The 24,809-nt window shown below is 38.2% G+C and overlaps 1 protein-coding gene across 4 annotated transcripts; it reads left to right on the top strand.

Moving 5' to 3' along the window:
• Positions 1-1,807: 1,807 nt before the first annotated feature.
• Positions 1,808-23,131, top strand: eIF4G1 (eukaryotic translation initiation factor 4G1). Of its 4 annotated transcripts, none has more exons than XM_089262787.1 (17): positions 1,808-1,976; positions 2,508-2,584; positions 2,641-2,836; positions 3,685-4,584; positions 5,665-6,318; positions 6,377-6,605; positions 6,841-6,958; positions 7,043-7,104; positions 17,910-20,314; positions 20,694-20,931; positions 21,007-21,170; positions 21,230-21,722; positions 21,779-22,002; positions 22,072-22,218; positions 22,302-22,524; positions 22,591-22,692; positions 22,758-23,131. In XM_089262787.1, the coding sequence occupies exons 3-17, from the start codon at positions 2,768-2,770 to the stop codon at positions 22,817-22,819; spliced, it is 6,090 nt and encodes a 2,029-aa protein (XP_089118913.1). In that variant the 5' UTR covers positions 1,808-1,976; positions 2,508-2,584; positions 2,641-2,767; the 3' UTR covers positions 22,820-23,131. The 4 variants fall into 4 exon arrangements, with proteins under 4 accessions (XP_089118913.1, XP_089118911.1, XP_089118914.1 ...); XM_089262785.1 differs by having other exon boundaries at positions 1,809-1,976; positions 20,685-20,931; XM_089262788.1 differs by lacking the exon at positions 3,685-4,584 and having other exon boundaries at positions 1,811-1,976; positions 20,685-20,931.
• The last annotated feature ends 1,678 nt before the right edge of the window (positions 23,132-24,809 follow it).

Raw genomic sequence — 24,809 nt, forward strand, 5'->3', positions numbered from 1 at the left:
TTCGATATTACTTGTGGGAAGGGTATGAAAGCGTTGGTGCTCATACTGAAAATGCTTTCGCGACGAGCGTGCACACACACAGTCTCCGTTACTATATGTATTATGAGCATTTGTGTGCCTGTGTGCGTAGCTCTTGCTGCCTGTAGCGATTTCAGAGCCCCGAATTCGCATTTGGTAGATCTTGTGAACTACTCACGCATGCATACATACATATGTTTGATTGTGTGTACGCAGAAGCCGCGATGCTCACAAATGATGGGGTGATCATTGTAGAAGCCTTTGACTGCCTTTGTGCCTTTATATGTGCGTGTGTGTATGTGCATGTGTGTAAGCATGGGACATGAGCATTGGCGTGTGCCTACCTCAACTTAAAATTGTGCGAACGATTTTGGGTTTGAATTGAAGAGGCGCGCTTATATTTCAGTAGCTGACTGACTAAAGTGCACTTGTCACTTGTCACATCCCAATACTTTGTGGCACTGTGACCGAAGAGTAACTCACGCACATGTGTATGTATGTATGTATGTATGTATATGTGTGTGGTATAGGGACAGCCAAGTTACTCGCGGTATATACATATGTATTTAAGCACCTGATTTAAATGATCGTGAGTTAGCCTATCAGAATGCATTTTTAAAAAATGTAGTATCTGATCAGTGGGCAAAATGGGATGCGATTATCGATCCCTTGCATATTTGTATGTACATACATTTACAGGTGCATGCAAGTAAAAAAAGAGTGTAAAAAATGCAAGTGCACTTGTCAGTGTAGTCAGTCAGCTACTGAAATATAAGCGCGCCTCTTCAATTCAAACCCAAAATCGTTCGCACAATTTTAAGTTGAGGTAGGCACACGCCAATGCTCATGTCCCATGCTTACACACATGCACATACACACACGCACATATAAAGGCACAAAGGCAGTCAAAGGCTTCTACAATGATCACCCCATCATTTGTGAGCATCGCGGCTTCTGCGTACACACAATCAAACATATGTATGTATGCATGCGTGAGTAGTTCACAAGATCTACCAAATGCGAATTCGGGGCTCTGAAATCGCTACAGGCAGCAAGAGCTACGCACACAGGCACACAAATGCTCATAATACATATAGTAACGGAGACTGTGTGTGTGCACGCTCGTCGCGAAAGCATTTTCAGTATGAGCACCAACGCTTTCATACCCTTCCCACAAGTAATATCGAAAACATATATACAGATTTTGTACGAGCTTGGCAAACGGTTTGATAAGTTCGGTATACTCTTCACACAGAAGGGAAGGCATGGGTTCTTGCTGCGAAGAAATTTAAATTTTCGTGAGCTGGCAGCTCAGAGCTGCTGCTTGTGCTCACATGCATACACACATATACACATTTGAGAGAGCATAGAGCATCGAGAGAGAGAGAGCAAGGGAAAGATTGAGCATAGAAGGATCTTTTGTTCAACATTTGACCATCTCGGTCGAGCGCGTGAAGCGAAATGATTGTGCTTTCGTATATTTTCGTTGCTCGAGCCTAAAAGTAATTCGCCGAGCGAATTCAAAGCAGTCTGGGGTGCTTAAGTCCAAGAAAAAGCGTGCAAAAAGCTTTCCACTAGTTGTCTAGTCTATGTGTTCTCTGGTTAGTGGTAATATCCTTGTGCTCTTTCAAAATACTACTAGTATTTTATTAATGCGATATTCGCGAAATACTAAGATTTCAATGAAAATAAGAGGAAAGAAATATCGATTATTAAAGGGATCAACCCTGTCATTGTAGGATAGAAAATATATCGATGTAAATTGATACGATATTACCATTCCTAAGCAGCACATTGCATGTGGAATGAAATTGATAGAAAATTTGTTTTTGGAAATAAACACAAAGAAAGACAAGTATAACTTAGTTTACTAATGTCCAAGTATTTATAAAAAGAATTGAGAATTGTTTTTACTATTGTATATAAGTGGTTCAATATTCTAGCGACGAATGCTTCAGGTAAAATACGTTTTGAAAACGAAAACGGACGTAAAGTAAAATTACATGATGACATTTCTTACCACAATGCAATTAGTTGACGTTGCGCTCTCTCATTGCATATAAATAATAAATCATAGTGCAAATACAATATATAGTTTTTAAAAAATTATTTTTTAGATCGTTTCAATACTAGTGCACAAAACGGAAATAAAGGTCGTCAGTTTTTTTAATTATTCCATTTTCTTTGTGTCGCTGTCGCTAGAGAGTTGCTCAGGTAATCTTTCTATCTCCCTCTCTTCCCCTCTTTCTCACTTCGCTCTACCCTGTTGGTCGCATGTGCGCCAACGTCGCAACGTCGGCAAATACATGTATGTAGGTAAAAGCATGATTAAACAGTAAAGAAAATGCAGAGGCTTACTGTAATTAATTTTTAAATTTGATAAATGTTAAATATTTAGAATATGCAAAATGTAATTTGTACACATATAAAATATCTATTCAACATTGTTGTAGACTATAATATAATGCTTACGATTTGAAAACTTGCAGGCTGTGTACTCGTTCCGAAATTATTAGAATTGCCTTGACAGATTATTTTCTATATAATATCAAAAACATATTTGCAGGTACGAGCCATCACCATCAGTATTAACATTTATAATAATTTTATTATTATTCACAGAAGAATAATCAAATGGTTGTGTGACAGATTGATAAACGGGGTCTAAAGTCATCCCGGAGATCGCCAAGTAAACGGTATAATAAACCGTTTGACGACTTCCGATAACAAACGGATTGGTCAATTCGTAATGCAACCAGCTGCTCCAACACTATCAACACAACCCGATATTGCTAAAGCCATGCAGCCCCAAAATATGGTAAGGTCCCATATTAGTTGTCTCTTGTATATTTTTATTTTTATTTTTATATGTATACATGTGTATTTTATGCTCTCACTCTTCATACAAAAGCTAAAAGCTTCAAGAATAATTTTGTTCAAATCTCTCAATAATATTTTCGCAACGAGAAATTGATTTGTTAATATTTTCTGAGTCTTATGTTTAGTAATTGATAATTTGCATACAATGATAACACTGATCAGCAGATTTAAGGTAACAAGCATCAGACACTTATACGAAAATCTCCAACGTGGTAATATTTTATTATAATTAAAAATAATTAACAATTGAAGATTCTACAATATTCTAAATATATAGCAAGCCCATCAAATTTGATTTTTAAATCATATTTCTTCTGCTCCACGTTTGAAAAGATGTAAAGAAAAATAACTTTTATGAAAGTGCTTTACGTTTCAAAATAATCATCGATTAGTTGTGACTTCCGGTATAGTACTATTCAACAAAAATCCACTTTCACACCGTTAGTTCGGGACGCTCTTAATATCACTACTATTAAGGAGCCACCTGCAATAACAATATAAATTAAATTACTTCAAAATCTTAATCGATATGGAGGCCATGTAAATCAAGCGCTTAACAATATATATAAAGGGAGGCACACAATTTCCTACTTATATATGATGACAGTAATTGTTGTTGTTTTTTTTTTTTTTTTTTTTTTTTTAAATAATAGCTTCTTTATTTAGTTGCTAGTATCGTTGGTTTTTTTTTTTTTTTTTTTTTTTTTTTTTTTTTTTTTTTTTAATATGTATTGTAATTAATTCCAATATCCAATGTTGATTGGGCGCTGCTTAAATCTGTTGTAGATATTGCCGACAAATAAAAAGACAAAAAAGTACCCAACGCAAATGCCTGCTGCAAAGCAGCAGCCCCAGCAACAGCAACATAGTACGTCACAGCCACAGTTTCAGATAAGCAAGGCTTACAATGTTGTTTCCATACTAAAAACAGCTGCAAAAACGCCAACAAATGCCCAACAAGCGACGGCTCACATGGTACATCAGACACATCTGCAACAACAGCAGCAGCAACAACAGCATCAACAACATCAACAGCAACCACATCAACAGCAACAACATCAACAGCAGCACCATCAACAACAGCAACAACAGTCGCATCCACAGCAAAGCTACGCAAATGTCGTTAACAGGCCATTAACATCGGTTAATGCACAGCAGCAGCAATCGACAACAGTTATCTGTAGCGGCGGCAATATAATGTCTGTTAACAATTGTCAATTAAATCTGAATTCGGCAACGATTCAGCAGGACTTGAATACAGCCGCCATCTATAATCTAACAGGAAATCGTGCTGCTGCTGCTGCTTGCGGTAGCAATAGTGGAATTATCGAAACAAATTGTCGTCTATTATCGGACATCTCCAAGTCCAGTCAAGTCGGTCCAAATAATAGTCAACAACAGCAACTGACAACTGTTGCTGGTGTCGGCAGCAATAGCAATAATAGTGGCGGTAACAACAACATCAATGGCAACAACCAAAGCATCATTACTCTGGCCAATTCTCATGGTCTAACACTAGGCTCATCGAATAATCCCTCTGTCTATATGCAAGACAAAACTCTGTTGGGGGCTGTTGGGGTTAGTGTCGGCGTCGGTATCAACGTCAGTTGTATCGATACTAGAAAATACGATTACAAGAACAATAATCTGTTATCGAACAGCAATTTTCCACAAACAGTCCAAGAGGTAGGCAACTCTAAAATTTCCGCGTATACCCTAGAAAACGTTGAAAATGCGAATTGCGGGTATAATAGTGCCTTTTATTATAGTTCTTTTACAGACCGAAGGATACGCGACAATTCAAATAACGTAGTATGCACAGATCTTGTATTTTTGTACTCATTCAGGAAAGTGAAATGAGTATATTTGTTTTCTGATATGTGCGGCCATCTGTCAGTATGAACGCAATGCAGTGCTATTGAAGCAGGAGACTTTGTATTCTCTCAGTTTATAAAGTGTTAAAATTATTTCGGTCCGCCCAATAGAAGCGTGGCAGATCCGAAAATGCATTTTTCGACATACCTAGAAAGAACTAGAACTAGAAAGCTGAAATTTTGAATGAATGTAGATTCGGCCACCCATGATCAAAGCTAAAGCTGAAATTTTGCACGTGAGCTGATGCTGAAACTCTATAAAAATCGCGGACAAAATAAAAAGTAAATGTCGGGTTTGAAGATATGGTGATTTTTCAAATTCTGCTATATTTTAGGCACTATCAACTCGGCCGTACTACCCAAGACCAATGAGCTATAGCGAATGTATCTACGCCCACTGAAGGCGTGGCAAACCGAAAAAGTTTATATATCCTTCAGTCTAAGAGCTAGAAGCTTCAAATTTGGATAGTTGAATTTTTCGCCTCTTTGAAGGCGGGGCGTATTGTAAAATACTCTGTAAGTTTCACATCTTTGGAGCAAAAGTGTCCAAAATGTATTATTAGTGAACTAGTGGCGCGTTCTAAGAACTGGCCAAAAATTATGCATAATATTCCCACTGAAATCATAGTTAAGCTACCGTCAGAACAAACAGTTTTGGCAATGGTATAAATGTGTAATGTAATAGGCGATTTCTCGTTTTGGTCTTTTCATTTCATTGCCAGAGCAATTCATATTAGTAAGTGACACATGTTATCTAGTTGGAATAGATTGTATAGGATGTTTATGGTCATTATATGATTGCTGAAGTCATAATCGTTGTTTTTAAATATGTTTGTGTGATCTGGAGGGCGCTAGAAAACTAAAAACTAAAACTATTGATTGCATTTTACAGTATGTTTCGACTGGCAACAACAATTCTGGAAACAGTCGATCAAATCAACAAAGTGGAATTTATCGAGGACCACAGGCAGCGTCAAATCCGCCCCGTAACAACGGCACTGGCGGTGGAGCCCGTGCCCCCCATGTTCATATGCCACCGATTTACCCGAATATGGTATTGCAGAATTACCCACAATATGGCCAGCGACAACCAGCGTATCCGGCGCCACCTTTACAATATACGCACACGCCCATACCCTATTATGCCTATCCATATCTTTCCCCATTGCCACAGCAACAGCCGCCACCGCATTCACGCAGCGGCGTTGCGGTTAACACGAACTTAGGCAATACAATGCAATCTGTGCAGCCCGGTGGACCCAATGGACCGCTGTCTGGTCCTGGTGGTGCGACACCATCTCAAATACAGTTGCTAACAGGTGCTGTACAGCCAGGCACTAATACGGTTATTGGTGTTGGTGGAACAGCGAGTGGTCAAGTGGGTGTGGGTGTCAACGTCAATGTTCCGCCAATGGTTGGTGTTATGTCAGCTAATGTGACGCCACAACCTGTACCAGTACCGCAGCCGAGTAGGCGACGACACCAGCATCGTTTACAGATTATCGATCCGACAACAAAAAAGAACATACTCGATGAACTGGATAAGGTAAGAAATACTATATATTGAGATAAATATAAATATATAATAAATTGTATACTTATAGACTAATGGGAGTACGGAGAATGATCATCAGGAGGCAGTAGCTGCTTCTGCTGCTGCTATTGCAATTGCACCTGCTGTTCCGTCTGCAACATTAACGGCAGCAACTGTCGTTGCGCATCCAGATGCCTCAATGTGCATGACCCAGCCAGATGCTGTCGGAATCGGTTTACCCCCCAGCAGCGTGTTAATTCAAGGCCCAGATGCGAAGCCCAATATCCAGTACAAATTAGGTAACAATCATATAAGATATACTCTACAGTCTATGTATACGGTATCTATCGAAGTAAAACGACGAAAACGCCCATCGTGGCTAAAAGGAATACATTTAACTCATTACCCATAGTTTGTACTGGGATTTTCGTCAAGTTTACCGTGATAAATCCGCAGTCTTTAATCATTAACTATTTTGTTATTGTTATTTATTATTTTGTTAAGTAAATAAATTTGGTGTTTATCCTCTTTTAGATCAAATTCCCGCTCAACGCCAGGATATAATTGTTGGACAGACTCCAGTGGTCTCAGCCATGTCTGATGCACCATCTGTAGAAATATTGCCGACTTCCCAGAAAAATAAAAGTAAAAAGTAAGTTTCATACCTAACGATATATTCGTTGCTTGCTACAATAAAATACTGTTATTATATATATATATATATTTTTTTTTTTAGAATTCCAATAGTCTCTCCGAAAGATGAACTCGAGTCTTCGTCGTCATCTACCTTCTCTTCGTGTAAGTAGTCCGTGAATGATTTATATATTCACCATAGCGCCCTCACTTCCATAATTTATGTGCAGTATTGTAGAAATCATTTTTATTTTTTTGAATGAGTATTTTTATAGTTTCCTACATACGTAGGACGTTTTTGTTCCACTTATTAAATTTTCCACCAAATTAACTGACTTTTAAATATACCCAGTTAAAATCTTATTGAAATTTTCAGAGCGTAATCATATGGTCAAAATGTGTGTACATTCCAAAGCACAAATCTCTAGTACGTGAAATACGTTTTTTACAAATTAGGGGAAAAGGGGGCGTGGTAACCAAAGTCTGTTGATTACAAAATTTTTGTATTCATCATACGTATATACACAGTAAATCTGAAGTCTCCACGTCTAATAGTATTCTAATGAGGCTCAAAAAACAAAATCAATTTTTCTCGATAAAAAGTTATCGGATGTGTTATCGAAAAAATAAAGCAAACACGTACTGCGTATGTATACACGAGAATACACACCAAATTTCAGCAAGAGAGCAAGAGATGCTCTTATATTTTCTGAGATCTCGGCGTTCATACGGACGGACAGACGGACAGGGCTATATCGACTCACCTCTTTGGGCTGATCAAGAATATATATGCTTTATGGGGTCTGCGATGACTCCTTCTGCCTGTTACATATTTTTTATAGCCTGAACCCATTGAAAATGGGAAATCAGGGTATAATGGTATTGTGTAAAAAAGACCCCACAAAGTATATATATTCTTGATCAGGGCGACGAGATGAGTTGATATAGTACAGGCGGACAGGGGCCTGTCCGTCCGTCTGTATGAGTGCCTCGATCTCAGAAGATACACCCACGCCCCCTTCGCCCCCAATTTGTATAAAACGCATTTTAAATACTAGAGACTTGTGCCTTGAAATGTGCATGCGTTAGAGCATAAAAGTTTCATAAAGTACGTCTAGAAATTAAATTATTCAACAAATAAATTCTCATAATATTGCCCACACTGCAGCGCATCCCAAGCGCAGCCGCTGCTTACTGCGCCATTAGCAGAGTGCGTTGATATACGTGTGTCTGGATGCATATGCATGTACATATGTGTGCATAGAAGAAGTGAAGAATGATTAGAATATCAGCTTGGAGGGTTCAGGGTATCTCCTAGTCGAGCAATCTCGACTAGAGCCTTCTTACTTGTTCACATTAACATTATAACCCTGATTTCCCATTTTTAATGGGTTCGGGGTATAAAAAAGGTCAAGACACTAGTCTATGAATTTTAAAACATTCAGTATCAAATCATATCGTAGATTATTCTCTTCGCTCTCTTTCTCCCTCGCTTGTAGATTGATCTCTTCGCTTTCTCTGTACCTCTTTCTCTCTGTCTGTCTCACTCTCCCTGTCTGTCTCACTCTCTCTCTGTCTCTGTCTTACTTTCTCTCTCTCTCCTTTTCTCTGTCTTACTTTCTCTCTCTCTCCTTGTCTCTGTCTTACTTTCTCTCTCTCTCCTTGTCTCTGTCTCACTCTCTCTCTCTCTCTCTCTCTCTCTCACACTCTCTCTATCGCTCTCTCTCTCTCTCTCTCTCTCTCTCTCTCTCTCTCTCTCTGAAGATTGTGAGCAATGGCACCATTGCGTGGTTGGGTTCATTGAATATGTTCAACTTTATCGGAGCGCACTCGCGCGTTTTTGGACGTGTGTCTGTCTGTCTCTTTGAGTATAGATGAGCAGGCCTTCTGAGCGCGCGAATCCGTACGCACGCACACATCTATGACCTCTGCTATTGTGTGCGTGGATGCGCTAGAGTGAGAAGGTGTGCATGAGTTGTTTTGCTTTTTCTACTATAACATGTTTTGTTGTGCTTCTGCTGCTGCCGGTGCTGGCACTGGTGGGGTCTCATCATTGTCTCGTGCTCCGTCTCTCTGCTCGCCTCGACTAATGCAGAGTATTTCAGTTGCGACCTTCGGTGCTTGTTGTTTAAACCGCGGCCAGTCCACTAGCTGTTCGATGCGATCGTTTGGTTTGTGTTGGTGCGATTCGATATTATTTGTGTGTCTATCTATAGCACTAGGCAACATCGCGGCAATTGGTTGGACGGCATGCACACAAACCATTGAACATGCACAGAATTGTCTTAAATGAAGAGAACATATGCCTATACGTATTTATGTACTTAAATGAAAGGAACAAAAAATGTGTGCAAATCTCTCCTACAACTTATTGGTTAATTAGCGCATCTTTTGCCGAGAGGAAATGGAAACACATTTTGTATTCATTTATCGCTTTATTTCATAAACATAATTTTATCATTAATTTTTAAAAGTACTTACCAAAAAAATTACGGGTGCAAAATATCTCAGCTGAGATACAAAGTAATGCGATAACAAATTTTTATAGCTGAGAAGTTATTGGTACGTTTAATATGTTTAAAGGTTGTGTACAAGTGTGTGTATGCTACATACAGCTGAATAATTTTGATTAGAATAGCTCATGAATTCACCCGTTTTCAGGGCAACGTAGCGGTTCAAACTATTTTATGTGGATGTATCTAAAAAAAAAATAATAAATAAAAAAAAGCCACAAACATTTTGTAAGGATTGCTACACAATTTCTTTTTCAAACCGCCAGACTACGACATGCGCATAACTCTTCGAAGAACTGAAAATCCAATTCACTTTGTTTTTGCTTATCCAAGAAACAAACCGTGTACATACACACATACGCACACATATACGCGCACGTACGCATAGGTTGCAGTGTGGATTTACTATGGAAACTTAAAACGTTTTCTTAAAGATTGATTTTGTTTATAAAAAATCCAGATTATAATAAGTCCATTCAAATGTTTGTAGTTGCCAAAGTACAAGTCTATCGTAAAAAAATACGCTTTTTTCAAATTGGAAAAAAAAGATGGCGGGAATCTAAGATATAAATAAATTGAAATTCTATATGAATGAAATGAATTTGTATTTAAAATTTGGAAACAGTAGTAAACTCTTTCACTAGACAGATTGATAGGGCTAAGTCGGCTCTGGTCGAATATATATGTATGTCCTTTATAGGGTCTGCCACGCAGGATTTCCCATCATCAATGGCAATAGCAATGAGAATGCTTTCGTCGGGAAAATCTTTATCAAACTTTCAGAATGAGATAATAACATTCGAATATGTGTATTTGCTAACGCACCAGTCCCTTAAATGTATTGAGAGGAAGCGTGGCATACAAAATCTTTGAATTCTTCACATGGTCTACCCATTAAATATGAAGTCTTTTGAATGGCTTAATGGCATACAAATTATACAATTGGGTGTAAGGTTTATATATATACATATATATTCTTTATCAGGAATATTTGCGTGTTTACGGACATGCTCCTTCGCTTAAGCCGCCGATTTAGATCGTATAGGTACATATGTACATATATGTATTTGCATCTGAGCAGAAGCTACTTGCGGCGACTTATTACAACTCAGGGCAACAGCACCTGGCCTGGAAGCTTCCTTCTATCATGTCTAAAGATTTGATTCCTGGTATATGTATGTATATTCGTAATCATTCTGTCTATTCGTTTGTAAGCACACAGATGATAAAGGTATACATTCAACAATAATCTAGTTATTGATTATTCTAATTATTCTCTGAACCCATTGAAAAGGCGAAATCAGGGTATAATGGTTTTATGAAAAAGTATGTAACAGGCAGAAGAAAGCATCGCAGACCCCATAAAGTATATGTCGAAGCGCAAGTAGTATTAATATGTTGGCGCGCACTGTATCTGTGCTTTCTACCTATTGCCTATTTTCCTTTCTGCATACCTTCGTATTTGTGCGTATGTGTGTGTTCAATGCCCTTGCACAAAGAGTTTTGTGACAGGCTATGGTGATTGTTTTGGTCTCATACGAGCGCAGCATGCATAGTGAATTTGTTAAGAGTATTTAGAGTGCAGTATGTGAATGCGTATGGTATTGTTATTTTGTGTGTTTCGCGACTGGACGTATCGTGGATGGTCGGTTATGTTTTGTAGGCTGGAAAAGTCCCGTTTTAGCGGGACGACAGCGTATGTAGCTATCGTCGAGTGTGGTTCGGTGCAGTGTTGCCAGGTTAGCTATTAAATAGCAATTCTAGCTATTTTATAATCCTAAATGCTATATAAATTTTGAAAATGCTATTAGCTATAAATCTAGCTATTTTACAAAAGAATATTTATACTCATTCACGAAGTGAATTAGTATATTGGTTTTGTGCAATGTCCGTCTTGCTGTCCGTCCGTCTGTCCGTTTGTCCGTCTGTCCGTATGAACGCAGTTCATTTCGCCGCTATTGAAGCTATAGACTATAGCTATAGGAACACATACTCGTGTATAACTCCGATTTATAAAGTGTTAAAATTTTCCCGATCCGCCCACTAGGGGCGTGGCAAATCGGAAAATGCATTTTCCGATATACCAGAAATCATGTTAGTTGAAGAGCTAGAAAGTTGAAGTTTGGTATGTAGATCCGCGTTGACCCCCCAAGTCCAAAAAGCTATGGTGGATATAACTACAGTTGACCACCCAAGTCCAACAAGCTATGGTGGATATATGTCCGCCCATAGGGGGCGTGGCAAACCGCAAAACTTTATATCTCCTACAGTTTAAGAGCTAGAAGCTTCAAATTTAGATAGTTGAGTTACTGGTAACCTCCTCTATCGATGCCTCAAAAATAATTGTCACGCCTCTTTGGGGGCGTGGCATATCGAAAAATACCCTGTAATTTTCACATTTTTTGAGCGTAAGCATTCAAATTTCGCATTTACGTTACCGTTAGCTCTTTCTAAGAACTGGCCAAAAATGAGGTGTCTACGGCCACTAGGGGCGTGGCAATCGGCATTTGTAGTATCAAATTGCGACATTTATATGCTTGAGCTATCTATGTATGTACATGTATATACAAATAGGCTTAATAGGCATTAATAACACGGAAGGAAACATTTTTATAAATTTTAAAAATAAAATTTAAATATTTAAACAAGTAAGAAAGCTCTAGTCGAGACTGCTCGACTACGAGATCCCCTGAACCCCACAAGGAACTGATATTTCAATAATAATTAGCACACACACACGCACACACACACACACACACACACACACACACACACACACACACACACACACACACACACACACACACACACACACACACACACACACGCATACAAACAAACACACGCACACACATACACATACAAACAAACACACGCACACACACACGCATATATAGGCGATTGCGCTTGGGTTGCGCTGCAGTGTGGCAATAATAGGAGAACTTATTTGATGAATAATTTAATTTCTAGACGTACGATTGTAATGAAACTTTCAGAACATAATTATAATGTTTAAATGTATGTGTATACCGAAGGACAAGTCTCTAGTATTTGATATACGACTTTTACAAAGATGATGGTGAGGGGGTGGATTTAGGGGTGGGGGGTAAATTCTAACAACAACCGAAATTGTATAAAATTCATCTTAATATACATTTTAAATTTGGAGACTCTAGCTTGAAAGATGTAGGAGATATAATTTTTAAACTGATCTTCGATAAGGTTTTTTATCGATAAAAAAGTATCGGAATGAGTTATCGTTTTTTAGTGATAAACTCGATATGCGCGTGATATATACGGACATTTAAAAAAAAAAGTTGAAGTCTCTAGCTCTTATATCTTCTGAAATCGACGCGTTCATACATACGGACGGACGGACGGACAGACAGACAGACGGACAGGGCTAAATCAACTCAGCTCGTCGCCCTGATCAAGAATATATATACTTTGTGAGGTCTGCCACGCCTCCTTCTGCCTGTTACATACTTTTAACAAAACCATTATACCCTGATTTCCCATTTTCAATGGGTTCAGGGTATAAAAATATAAAAGAAACTAAAATAACAAAATTTTCAATTTACAAAAAAGAGTTTTCCGCGGGATTTGAGCTCGCACTCAAGCCAAAAGAATAAAATATCTATTTTATAAAAAACGAAATATGTATGAAAAAAAAAAACATAACCTTGATGGGGACTTGAACCTCCGCCGCTGTAACATAACTTGCGAAGCCTTTAGCGCCCACGCTATCGCTTTGCTTTACAAACTGGTAGTTAAAATACAATAACCTAATAACAGAGCGTCATCTGACAAAACTACAATAACAGCTAGAAAATCCAGAAATCAATCGCAATCCTTAGAATGCTAAAAAGCGCGCTTTTGTAATGTAAGCAAAATGTAAGCAAACGCTAAGGAATCTGCAATAGGTGTGACCGAAAGCTATCAATGAAAATTACCATAATACCATACTCAACAAGTAAGAAGACTCTAGTCGAGACTGCTCGACTAGGAGATACCCTGAACCCTCCAAGCTGATATTCTTATCATTCTGCACTTCTTTTATGCACGCACACATACATTTACATGCATCCACCCTCACGCGCCCGCGATCTGCTAACTGCGCAGTAAGCAGCGACTGCGCTTGGGCTGCGCTGCAGTGTGGACAATAGTATGAGAATTTACTTGGTGAATAACTTCTTTTGTAAACATACGATCTTAATGAAACTTTCAGGGCGTAATTATATGGTCAAAATGTGTGTTCATTCCAAAGCACAGGTCTCTAGTACTTGAAATACGTTTTTTACAAATTGGGGGCGAAGGGGGCGTGGTATCTAAAATCTGTTGATTACAAAATGTTTGTATTCATCATATATATATACACAGTAAATCTGAAGTCTCTACATCTAATAGTACTCCGATGAGGCTCACAGAACAAAATCAATTTTTCGATTATTCTCGATAAAAAAGTTATCGGATGAGTTATCGAAAAAATAAAGCAAACTCTTACTGCGTATTGTATACACGAGTATGCAAACAAAATTTCAGCTCTCTAGCTTTTATATCTTCTGAGATCTCGGCGCTCATACGGACAGACGGACGGACGGACGGACAGACAGACGGACAGGGCCAAATCGACTCAGCTCATCGTGCTGATCAAGAATATATATACTTTGTGGGGTCTGCGACGATTCCTTCTGCCTGTTACATACTTTTACACAAAAACATTATACCCTGATTTCCCATTTTCAATGGGTTCAGGGTATAAAAAGTGCACGATCAATATAATAATTATCGATTACTCGATAAAAATTACCAAAAGCTACAATATAATCAAAATGCATAATTGTTTTGTACTAATTTTTTTTAAAGCCAAATTAAATCAAATTTACAAAGGAAATGTGAATGAGTATTCCGCAGTCGGTAGCGCCCGACTGCAACGTTCGTACTTGTTATACCCTGAACCCATTGAAAATGGGAAATCAGGGTATAATGGTTTTGTTAAAAGTATGTAACAGGCAGAAGGAGGCGTGGCAGACCCCACAAAGTATATATATTCTTGATCAGGGCGACAAGCTGAGTCGATTTGGCCCAGTCCGTCTGTCTGTCCGTCCGTCCGTCCGTCCGTCCGTCCGTATGTATGAACGCGTCGATTTCAGAAGATATAAGAGCTAGAGACTTCAACTTTTTTTTAAAATGTCCGTATATATCACGCGCATATCGAGTTTATCACTAAAAAACGATAACTCATTCCGATACTTTTTTATCGATAAAAAACCTTATCGAAGATCACTTAAATAATTATATCTCCTACATCTTTCAAGCTAGAGTCTCCAAATTTAAAATGTATATTAAGATGAAATTTATACAATTTCGGTTTTTGTTAAAATTTACCCCCCACCCCTAAATCCACCCCCTCACCATCATCTTTGTAAAAGTCGTATATCAAATACTAGAGACTTGTGATTTGGTATACACATACATTTAAACATTATGATTACGTTCTGAAAGTTTCATTAGGATCGTACGTCTAGAAATTAAATTATTCATCAAATAAGTTCTCATAATATTGCCAACATTGCAGCGCAACCCAAGCGCAATCGCATGTATATGTGAGTGTGTGTATATGCGTGTGTTTGTTTGTATGCGTGTGTGTGCGTGTGTTTGTTTGTATGCGTGTGTGTGTGTGTGTGTTTGCTAATTATTATTGAAATATCAGTTGCTTGTAGGGTTCAGGGGATCTCGTAGTCGAGCAGTCTCGACTAGAGCTTTCTTACTTGTTTTAATTTAATTTTAGTATTTAAAGAAAAAAATTTTCAACTAAGTCCCAAACTGTACTTAATGATCTGTTCGAGTATACCACCACTACTTTAGCGTATACATATACTTACATAGATCATGACTAGTAGTTCATTTACACCATCACCGATTGCGCATTTCTCGGCATTAATTGTGTAAAAGAGTGTATTAGCAAAAGGAGAAAATCTATAAGCAAAAATTTCATGATTCGGGCACAAAAATCACAGATTTTAAAGATTGTATAAGAAAGGACGAGTTGGACAACACGCGGGCATATTACATATACGGTGTTTTCAGTGTTTTTGCCAAATTACATGACATTAAAAGTCATAAAGAGAATTCAGCTATTTTGTAAGCATTTTTTATACCCTGAATCCATTGAAAATGGGAAATCAGGGTATAATGGTTTTGTTAAAAGTATGTAACAGGCAGAAGGAGGCGTGGCAGACCCCACAAAGTATATATATTCTTGATCAGGACGACAAGCTGAGTCGATTTAGCCCTGTCCGTCTGTCTGTCCGTCCGTCCGTCCGTCCGTCCGTCCCTCCGTCCGTCCGTCCGTCCGTCCGTCCGTCCGTATGTATGAACGCGTCGATCTCAGAAGATATAAGAGCTAGAGACTTAAACTTTTTTTTAAAATGTCCGTACATATCACGCGCTTATCGAGTTTATCACTAAAAAACGATAACTCATTCCGATACTTTTTTATCGATAAAAAACCTTATCGAAGATCACTTAAAAAATTATATCTCCTACATCTTTCAAGCTAGAGTCTCCAAATTTAAAATGTATATAAAGATATATTTTATACAATTTCGGTTTTTGTTAAAATTTACCCCCCACCCCTAAATCCACCCCCTCACCCTCATCTTTGTAAAAGTCGTATATCAAATACTAGAGACTTGTGATTCGGTATACACATACATTTTAACATTATGATTACGTTCTGAAAGTTTCATTACGATCGTACGTCTAGAAATTAAATTATTCAACAAATAAGTTGTCATTATATTGCCACTGCAGCGCAACCCAAGCGCAATCGCCTGTATATGTGAGTGTGTGTGTATGCGTGTGTTTATTTGTATGCGTGTGTGTGCGTGTGTTTGTTTGTATGCGTGTGTGTGTTTGCTAATTATAAATGAAATATCAGTTGCTTGTAGGGTTCAGGGGATCTCGTAGTCGAGCTGTCTCGACTAGAGCTTTCTTACTTGTTAAAACATTTGTTTTAAGCTATTTTCAGCTATTTTTTGAGGCGGATTTTGCTATTTTTATGTCTCAAAACCTGGCAACACTGGTTCGGTGGTAGGCAGAAGAAATTAGTGAGACAAAGAAAGTAGAATCGTTTGAGAAGTGGACGACCACCGAAACTCGCTGCGCTAAGGGAAACTTTTCTTTTGTGCTTTGACATATATGTACATACATATTTTGATCAGCATGACCAGCTGAAACGATATAACCCTGTTCGTCTGGCCGCCTGTCTGTCCGTATGAACGCCGAGATCTCAGAAGATATAAGAGCTAGAAATTAAATGTTGTATGCATACTCGTGTATACCATAAGCAGTACGAGTTTATCATATTTTTTCGATAACTCGTCCGTTAACTTTTTATCGAGAATAGTCGAAAAATTGATATTGTTTTTTGAGTCTCATTGGAATACTATTAGACATACATATGATGGATACAAACATTTTGTAATTAACAAATTTTGGATACTACGCCCTCTTTACCGCCAATTTGCAAAAACGTATTTCAAGTATGCTTTGGAATATACATGCATTGTCACCATATGATTACACTCTGAAAGTTTAATTAAGATTGTATGTCTACAAAAGAAATTTAAAAAAAAAAAATTCGCATCCTATTGCCCACACTGCAGCGCATTCGTTGATTACTTTGCAGTTGGCAGAGCGCGTTCTAACACGTGCTTGTGTATGTATGTGTGCCTAAAAGAAGTGCAGAGTGATTAGAGTATCAGATTGGAGGGTTCAAGGTATCTCCTACTCGAGCAGTATCGACTAGAGCCTTTTACTTGTTATACCCTGAACCTTTTTTTTTAATGTCCGTTATAGCGCGCGCATATCGAATTTATCACTAAAACCGATAGCTCATTCCGATACTTTCTTATCGATAAAAAACCTTTTCGAAGATCACTTAAAAAATTATATCTCCTACATCTTTCAAGCTAGAGTTTCCAAATTTAAAATGTAGATTAAGATGCATTTTATACAATTTCGGTTTTTGTTAAAATTTACCCCCCCCCGCCCCTAAATATACCCCTTACCCCCTATCTTTGTAAAAATCGTATATCAAATAATAGAGACTTGTGCTTCGGTATACACATACATTTAAACATTATGATTACGTTCTGAAAGTTTCATTAGGATCGTACGTCTAGAAATTAAATTATTCATCAAATAAGTTCTCATAATATTGCCAACACTGCAATGCAACCCAAGCGCAATCGCCTATATATGTGAGTGTGTGTGTATGCGTGTGTTTGTTTGTATGTGTATGTGTGTGTGCGTGTGTTTGTTTGTATATATATATATATATATATGTATATATATATAAACAAACACACGCACACATATATATATATGTGTATATGTTTGTAAAACATATTTATAATACACAAATTTCCGTTAAATCAATTTTATTTTCAGTCAAAGTGGATGATGCTTCTAAAACAAGTGTCGAAATTGCGAACGAGCCCAATAAACTCTTACAGTCAGATTTTGTTGTGCAAGAAGAAGAACGACAACAGCGGCAAAAGCCACCGCAACAGCCGCAGCAGCAGAAACCGGAATCAAACACAGCGGTACTGCAAATTGTCGACATAGCCGCAGTAGGTGACATCTCAGAAACGATCCAGCAACAACTGCACCATCACCACCACAACAACAACGAGCAAGGACTTACAGTAATTGAAGTCGAAGTGGATTCAACGGAAGAGATCGTCGAGCTAAGCTCGAGTGGTACCGCAGCAAGTGAAGTTTCTGTATTGTCTGACAACGTATCTAACATGTATATAATTGAGCCAAGTCTCTCAACTAATTTAAACGAAAATGTTGCTGCTGGCCAGGTGGAAGGGGAGGAGGCACACCGTATTATCGCCCCAGTAGTAACTAGCTCACATGATAGCACACCCGATGAGACTGATCGATCCCAAGAAATGCCAGACTTGGAAGCGACACCGATTGGGGAAAATGTAAAAGCAGAAAGTGAAAGAAATACATCATTATCGAAAAATTTATCAACGAAAAGCTTAGTAACAGCAAAAGACGCCAAGGATGTTAAGGATGCGGATATAGAAAAAGTAGCGGAGCCAAACAAAATTGAGACATCAGCGCCTGCTGCACAACAAGAAACTATCGCCAGTAATGTTGCAATGGAAACCACAGATATCGCGACATCGTTGATCAACTACAATGAAGGTCAATGGTCGCCGAATAATCCAAGTGGTAAGAAGCAATACGATCGCGAGCAACTATTGCAGTTGCGAGAGGCGAAGGCTTCCCGTATTCAGCCCGAAGTGAAAAATGTCTCAATATTGCCGCACCCAAACCTAATGCCCATGTTTATGCGCAATAGCAATAATAATAACAATAATAACAATAAGCGGGTTCAGTCGATGGTTGGCATGATTGGTGGCAGTCGAAATAGTGAATCGATTGGTAGTAATTTTGGTGGCAAGCAAGCTTCAATGTCCGGTGTTCAAGGCGGCGGCGGTGGTCGCAGCAGCATGAAAGGTATGATCCATGTCAATCTATCACTTAATCAAGATGTTAAGCTGAATGAAACGGAAAATGCCTGGCGACCGCGATTACAAACTAATAAGCAACAGCAGGATTCGACGAGCGGCGGTAACTCCGGTGGCAACAAATCAATCCATGAAAAAGACGAGCTTGTGCGTAAAGTGCGTGGCATTTTGAACAAGCTAACGCCAGAAAGATTTGACACGTTAGTTGAGGAGATAATTAAGCTAAAGATCGATACCCCCGAAAAAATGGATGAAGTAATTGTGCTTGTCTTTGAGAAGGCTATCGATGAACCAAATTTTTCCGTGTCATATGCAAGACTGTGCCATCGCCTGATCAGTGAAGTTAAGGCACGTGATGAGCGCATGGAAAGTGGCACAAAATCGAACTTACAACATTTCCGTAACGCACTACTCGATAAGACGGAAAAAGAATTCACACAAAATGTCTCGCAAGGCGCGGCCAAAGAGAGAAAACTACAGCCAATTATTGAGAAGATAAAAAAATGTAATGATCCCAATGAAAAGGCTGAGCTAGAAGCCCTGCTCGAAGAGGAGGAGCGCAAGATACGACGTCGTTCAGGCGGGACTGTGCGCTTCATTGGTGAACTTTTTAAAATCTCAATGTTAACTGGGAAGATTATATACTCTTGTATCGATACGTTGCTTAATCCGGCTTCGGAAGATATGCTCGAATGCCTGTGCAAGTTACTGACGACAGTTGGAGCTAAATTTGAGCAGACGCCAGTTAGTGCCAGGGAGCCCGGTCGATGCTATTCTCTGGAGAATTCAATAAGGAGAATGCAAGCAATTGCATCTAAAACTGATAAGGATGGCGCCAAAGTTAGTTCCCGAGTGCGATTTATGCTTCAGGACGTAATCGATTTGCGCAAAAACAAATGGCAATCGACCCGGAATGAGGCGCCTAAGACAATGGGGCAAATTGAAAAGGAGGCTAAAAATGAACAGCTGTCTGCACAATATATGAACTATAATAGCTCAATATCGACAACAACATCAACATCCAGTCCCAACGGGGGAGTAAGTGGTGGTGCCGGCAAGCGTGATGCACGGTTTGGCGACGCACGCTCAACGGGAGGTTATGGTGGCAGTCATAGTCAACGCGGCGGCGATGGTGTCAGTAGTATGCGCCATCAGCAATCTAACAGCGGCACTAGCAGCAGCGGCGGAGTTAGTGGCAGTGGCAATGGCAATCATTCGAATGGAAATAATGACGACAATACGTGGCATGTTCAGACCAGCAAAGGCAGCCGCTCCCAAGCTGTGGATAGCATCAAGCTAGAGGGTTTGGTTAGTAACTCACGATTAAGATTTCTATTTCCATTCACTTTATACTATTTATGCCTAGCTCCCATTGAAAACTCGAGTTTATTATATCATTTCCTAGGATTATTGTCTTCCCAGCTGTACGTAACAGGTGGAAAAATGCATAGTTGACCAAGACAAGACTGTATATCAGTTGAACGTTTCACTTGGCCGTTTTCTAGCGCATGGAAAATAATTCATAATTGTACTGTACTTGAGTGCCATAGAAACAGAAGGTTTTTTATTTAAAATATACTACTTTGTGTGCTTGGATTTTCTGTTATGCACTGTTTTATAGCTGCAAAAGGTCACAGGCTATCTGCTTAAAAAAAATTTGAATTCGCTATATTTTCAGACTTTACAGCTGAATCAAAATTTGGATAACAAAAAGATGGGCGGAGTTAATCAGTTCATTAATTGGAATAACAATGCCATTAGACAATCGTCGACAACACCAACGACAACACCTTCAAATTCATTTGCTCCGCTCTCATCATTAATTGACAATAAAAGTAGCACGGATCGAGACCGTAGTGGTGGCTCCAGAAATAAAGGTTCATATCACAAAGGCTCCATTGAGCGGGATCGATACAATGACCGTGGTAAGTGTGGCACAAATTGCTATACCCAATCAATAGCAGAATAAAGGTTTATAAATTTTAAATTCGATTTTATAGGCATGAATTCGCGAACTGGTTCATCGCAAGGATCGCGTGAGAATTCATCATCGCGCGTTTCCCATAATGCGCAAAATCGTGGGATGATGAGCTCTTCCATTCAAAAATCCGCTAGTCATTCAAAATATACTCAACCAGCGCCAGCAACTAGACTTTCCAACAAGGTACGTACATATATATACACTTCTACTCTCTTTGATCCTCATTTTCATTCCCTTAATAGTCCCTAGGTTCTTCTTCATTAAGCAGTTCGGGCGGCGTACACAGGGGCATCGAGCAACAGCAGCAACAACAACAGCCGCATTTATCAAGTGGCTCAATCTCCGCTAGCACCTCAGCATCTCAGTCTCAGTCAACAACTAAGGGCATCGCGCCGCCAGCAACATTCATTGTGCCAACGGAGGCCGATTCCAAGCTATTTAAATCTGTTTTGTCTGATATACTTGAAGCTGATTTTATGGTCGATCAATGCATACAACGAATACCAGAAGTGCAGCGCTGTGGATTTTTATATTACATACTAAATGAATATTTGCATTTGGCGCAAGTGGGCAAACAAAACAGAAGACATCTTGCAAACGCAATTGCCCAACTAATACAGCAGAATTACATTTCCGCGGAACATTTTAAACTGGCATACAATGAATTTTTCAGCACTGCTGCCGATTTAATGTTTGATGTTCCTGAATTGTGGCTGTATATTCTTCAGTTTACTGGTTTGTACATATTAAAATTTATTCGTATACTATATATAATTGTAATTTGCATTTAGGTCCATTGATAGTCAAGAAACATTTGACGGTAACTGATTTGTGGAATAAAAATTCATTAGACAGCAGTCAACTGAAAATGGGTAAAAAGTTTCTTCATTGCTTTTTGACATATTGTACAAGAGAAGTAGGACCAAGCTTCACTCACAGCATATGGAAAAAATATAATATGTGCTGGTCAGATTACATGCCTGATAATGAAGTTAGTGATTTCATAAAATCTAATGTAAGTTTTATTTTACTGAAAGACATGTATTTGTACTATAATAATTTTGTGACCTATAATACCTTATAGAGATTTGACTTTGTGGAAAATATATTGAAGACGCCAGTGATTGATGAACGCGATTCCCACGAAACACACGTGCAAAATGTGATAGAACATATTGAGCAGTTGCTTAAGGAAGGCTCGACTGCTGATGAAATTATTGATTATATCAATGTAAGTTTGCAATCTTGTTAACTGCTTCAGATTTAACTCGTTCGTTAACTCGTTCAAAACATTTAAATCTAAATACTTTACAGGGCAATATTGTTGTAGCCGATAAACTGTTTATTAGAGGATTGACAGAAAATTTATGCAAATTTGCAATCGTTTACAAGGATAATAGCTATAAGCTTGATCCAGAACTCTTTCAAAAATTCTGCATACCGGTTTTTCAGCGGTTTATCGCTTCCAATGAAGATCTTCAGCTCGAGTGCCTTTACGGAGTACAGTTGCTCGTTCATAGCTGGGAGCAACCTAGAGGTATGGAAAAATATAAAATTTAATTTTGATTTTCAAAAATATATTGGAAATTTTGGTCTTGTTCAGGGCTATTGAGCGAACTTTTTGGTGAACTGTACGATGGCTTTGTTATACAAAAGGAGTCACTCTATAAATGGCGCGATTCGAAAGACCATTCAGCAGGCAAAGGTAAGCAAATAAATAAAATATAAAATGATATATTTTATATACATTAATTTTGTTTTCTTATACAGGTGTGGCTGTTAAGAGTGTGAATCCATTTTTAAACTCATTATTCAACGATGAAGCCAATTAATGTATCAATATATATATATACTCGGCGAGCTCACAGAGCGAGTTTTAGGACAGAGAAAACATACACAATTTAGCAGAGCACTAGCAACAAAGTAAACATTGCAGAATAATAAAAAATATATACTTTCATATATATAAAGAAGTGTGAAGTTGTGGCGGAAAAACCAGAGTAAAAAAATATAAATGTTCTGTTAAAATATATGGATGAACGCATATACACTACAAGATTTTACACGGACAGAGTATATATATATATGCATGTAAATTACAATGTATGAATGTACTATAAAAATAAAAGCTAACCTGAAGGAAATTTATAGTTATACAATAATTATTTACTTACACTATTAAATGTTATTGAGGGCACAGTAAATGATATGGATATTGGCAGTATCCACTAAATATGCTTCACGTTGCATTCACACACACACACACTGAAATGGGATCACGATGCCTCACAAAATCTTTTTATGTTCTGAACTGTACATCAACTAAAATAAAAATCAAAAAACTAACACTTAAAAAAAAAAATATTTATCCAACCAAGCCTAAAATTAATCTTGCAAAATTTTATAGACTTAATTGCCTAATCGTTTATATTTGTATCTCTAAGAGATTATCAATCTATATGTAACTTTAAAGAAAGGAATGATGATAGATCCATTTTAAATATAACATTTTTAAAGGTGAACAAACAAAAAACACGAACCCGACTATTTTGTTGTATATCTTTTTGATTGGAAAATGAGAGCTTTTCTCTCTCATTTTTATACCCTGAACCCATTGAAAATGGGTAATCAGGGTATAATGGTTTTGTTAAAAGTATGTAATAGGAGGCGGGGCAGACCCCACAAAGTATATATATTCTAGATCAGGGCGACAAGCTGAGTGGATTTGGCCGTGTCCGTCTGACCGTCCGTCCGCCCGTCCGTATATATGAACGCGTCGATCTCAGAAGATATAAGCGCTATACACCACCTTTTTTTTTAAAATGTCCGTATATAGCGCGCGCATATCGAGTTTATCACTAAAAAACGATAACTCATTCCGATACCCCTCACCCTCATCTTTGTAAAAGTCGTATATCAAATACTAGAGACTTGTGCTTCGTTATACGCATACATTTAAACATTATGATTAAGTTCTGAAAGTTTTATTACGATCCTACGTCTATAAATCAAATTATTCAACAAATATGTAAGTTCTCATAATATTGCCGACACTGAAGCGCAACACAAGCGCAATCGCCTGTATATGCGTGTGAGTGTGTGTTTGTTTGTTTGCATGCGTGTGTGTGTTCGAATTATTATTGAAATATCAGTTGCTCCAAGGGTTCAGGGGATCTCGTAGTCGAGAAGTCTCGACTAGAGCTTTCTTACTTGTTATTGTTCCATTTTGACAAAAAATAAATTATCAGGGTACTTAAGCCTAGAGTCAGACATTCAAGGGGAGAACATAATCAGTCGAGCCTATATGGTCCAGAGAGAGCTTAGACCTAATTTTTACGAAATTATTGTCAATCCATCAATGAAAAGTCTAGGACTAGTCGTCTTAGTGATCGATTGTCAAAAGTCATTACGATTTAACACTGCCAAATGTGTAAAATAAGAATATTAATTGATCATGCAAAATCTTGAAGTGTGATCAATATAAGTTTTAATTGATAATTATACCTCAACGCATTGTTGGTTGTTAAGTGTATGTAGCCATGTCCGGTTGTCCATCGCATAGAAGACACATAAAAGAGCCAGAGATCTCAAATTTCTTGGATATCCGCACATACAGATCAAGTTGTTTCACAGAATCTATAGTTATTTGCGGTTTTTATACCCTGAACCCATTGAAAATGGGAAATCAGGGTATAATGGTTTTGTTAAAAGTATGTAACAGGCAGAAGGAGGCGTGGCAGACCCCACAAAGTATATATATTCTTGATCAGGGCGACGAGCTGAGTTGATTTAGCCCTGTCCGTCTGTCTGTCCGTCCGTCCG

The sequence above is a fragment of the Drosophila navojoa genome, chromosome 6 (assembly GCF_054131105.1).
Source record: "Drosophila navojoa isolate 15081-1374.11 chromosome 6, UAZ_NAV_1.0, whole genome shotgun sequence".
NCBI lineage: Eukaryota > Metazoa > Arthropoda > Insecta > Diptera > Drosophilidae > Drosophila > Drosophila navojoa.

Coding starts and splice junctions, on each gene's coding strand:
- eIF4G1 (XM_089262785.1), top strand. CDS start 2,768: ATGCAACCAGCTGCTCCAACACTATCAACACAACCCGATATTGCTAAA. Junction 6,319..6,376: donor TACTCGATGAACTGGATAAG/GTAAGAAATACT, acceptor GTATACTTATAG/ACTAATGGGAGTACGGAGAA. Junction 22,219..22,301: donor AAATTATTGATTATATCAAT/GTAAGTTTGCAA, acceptor AATACTTTACAG/GGCAATATTGTTGTAGCCGA.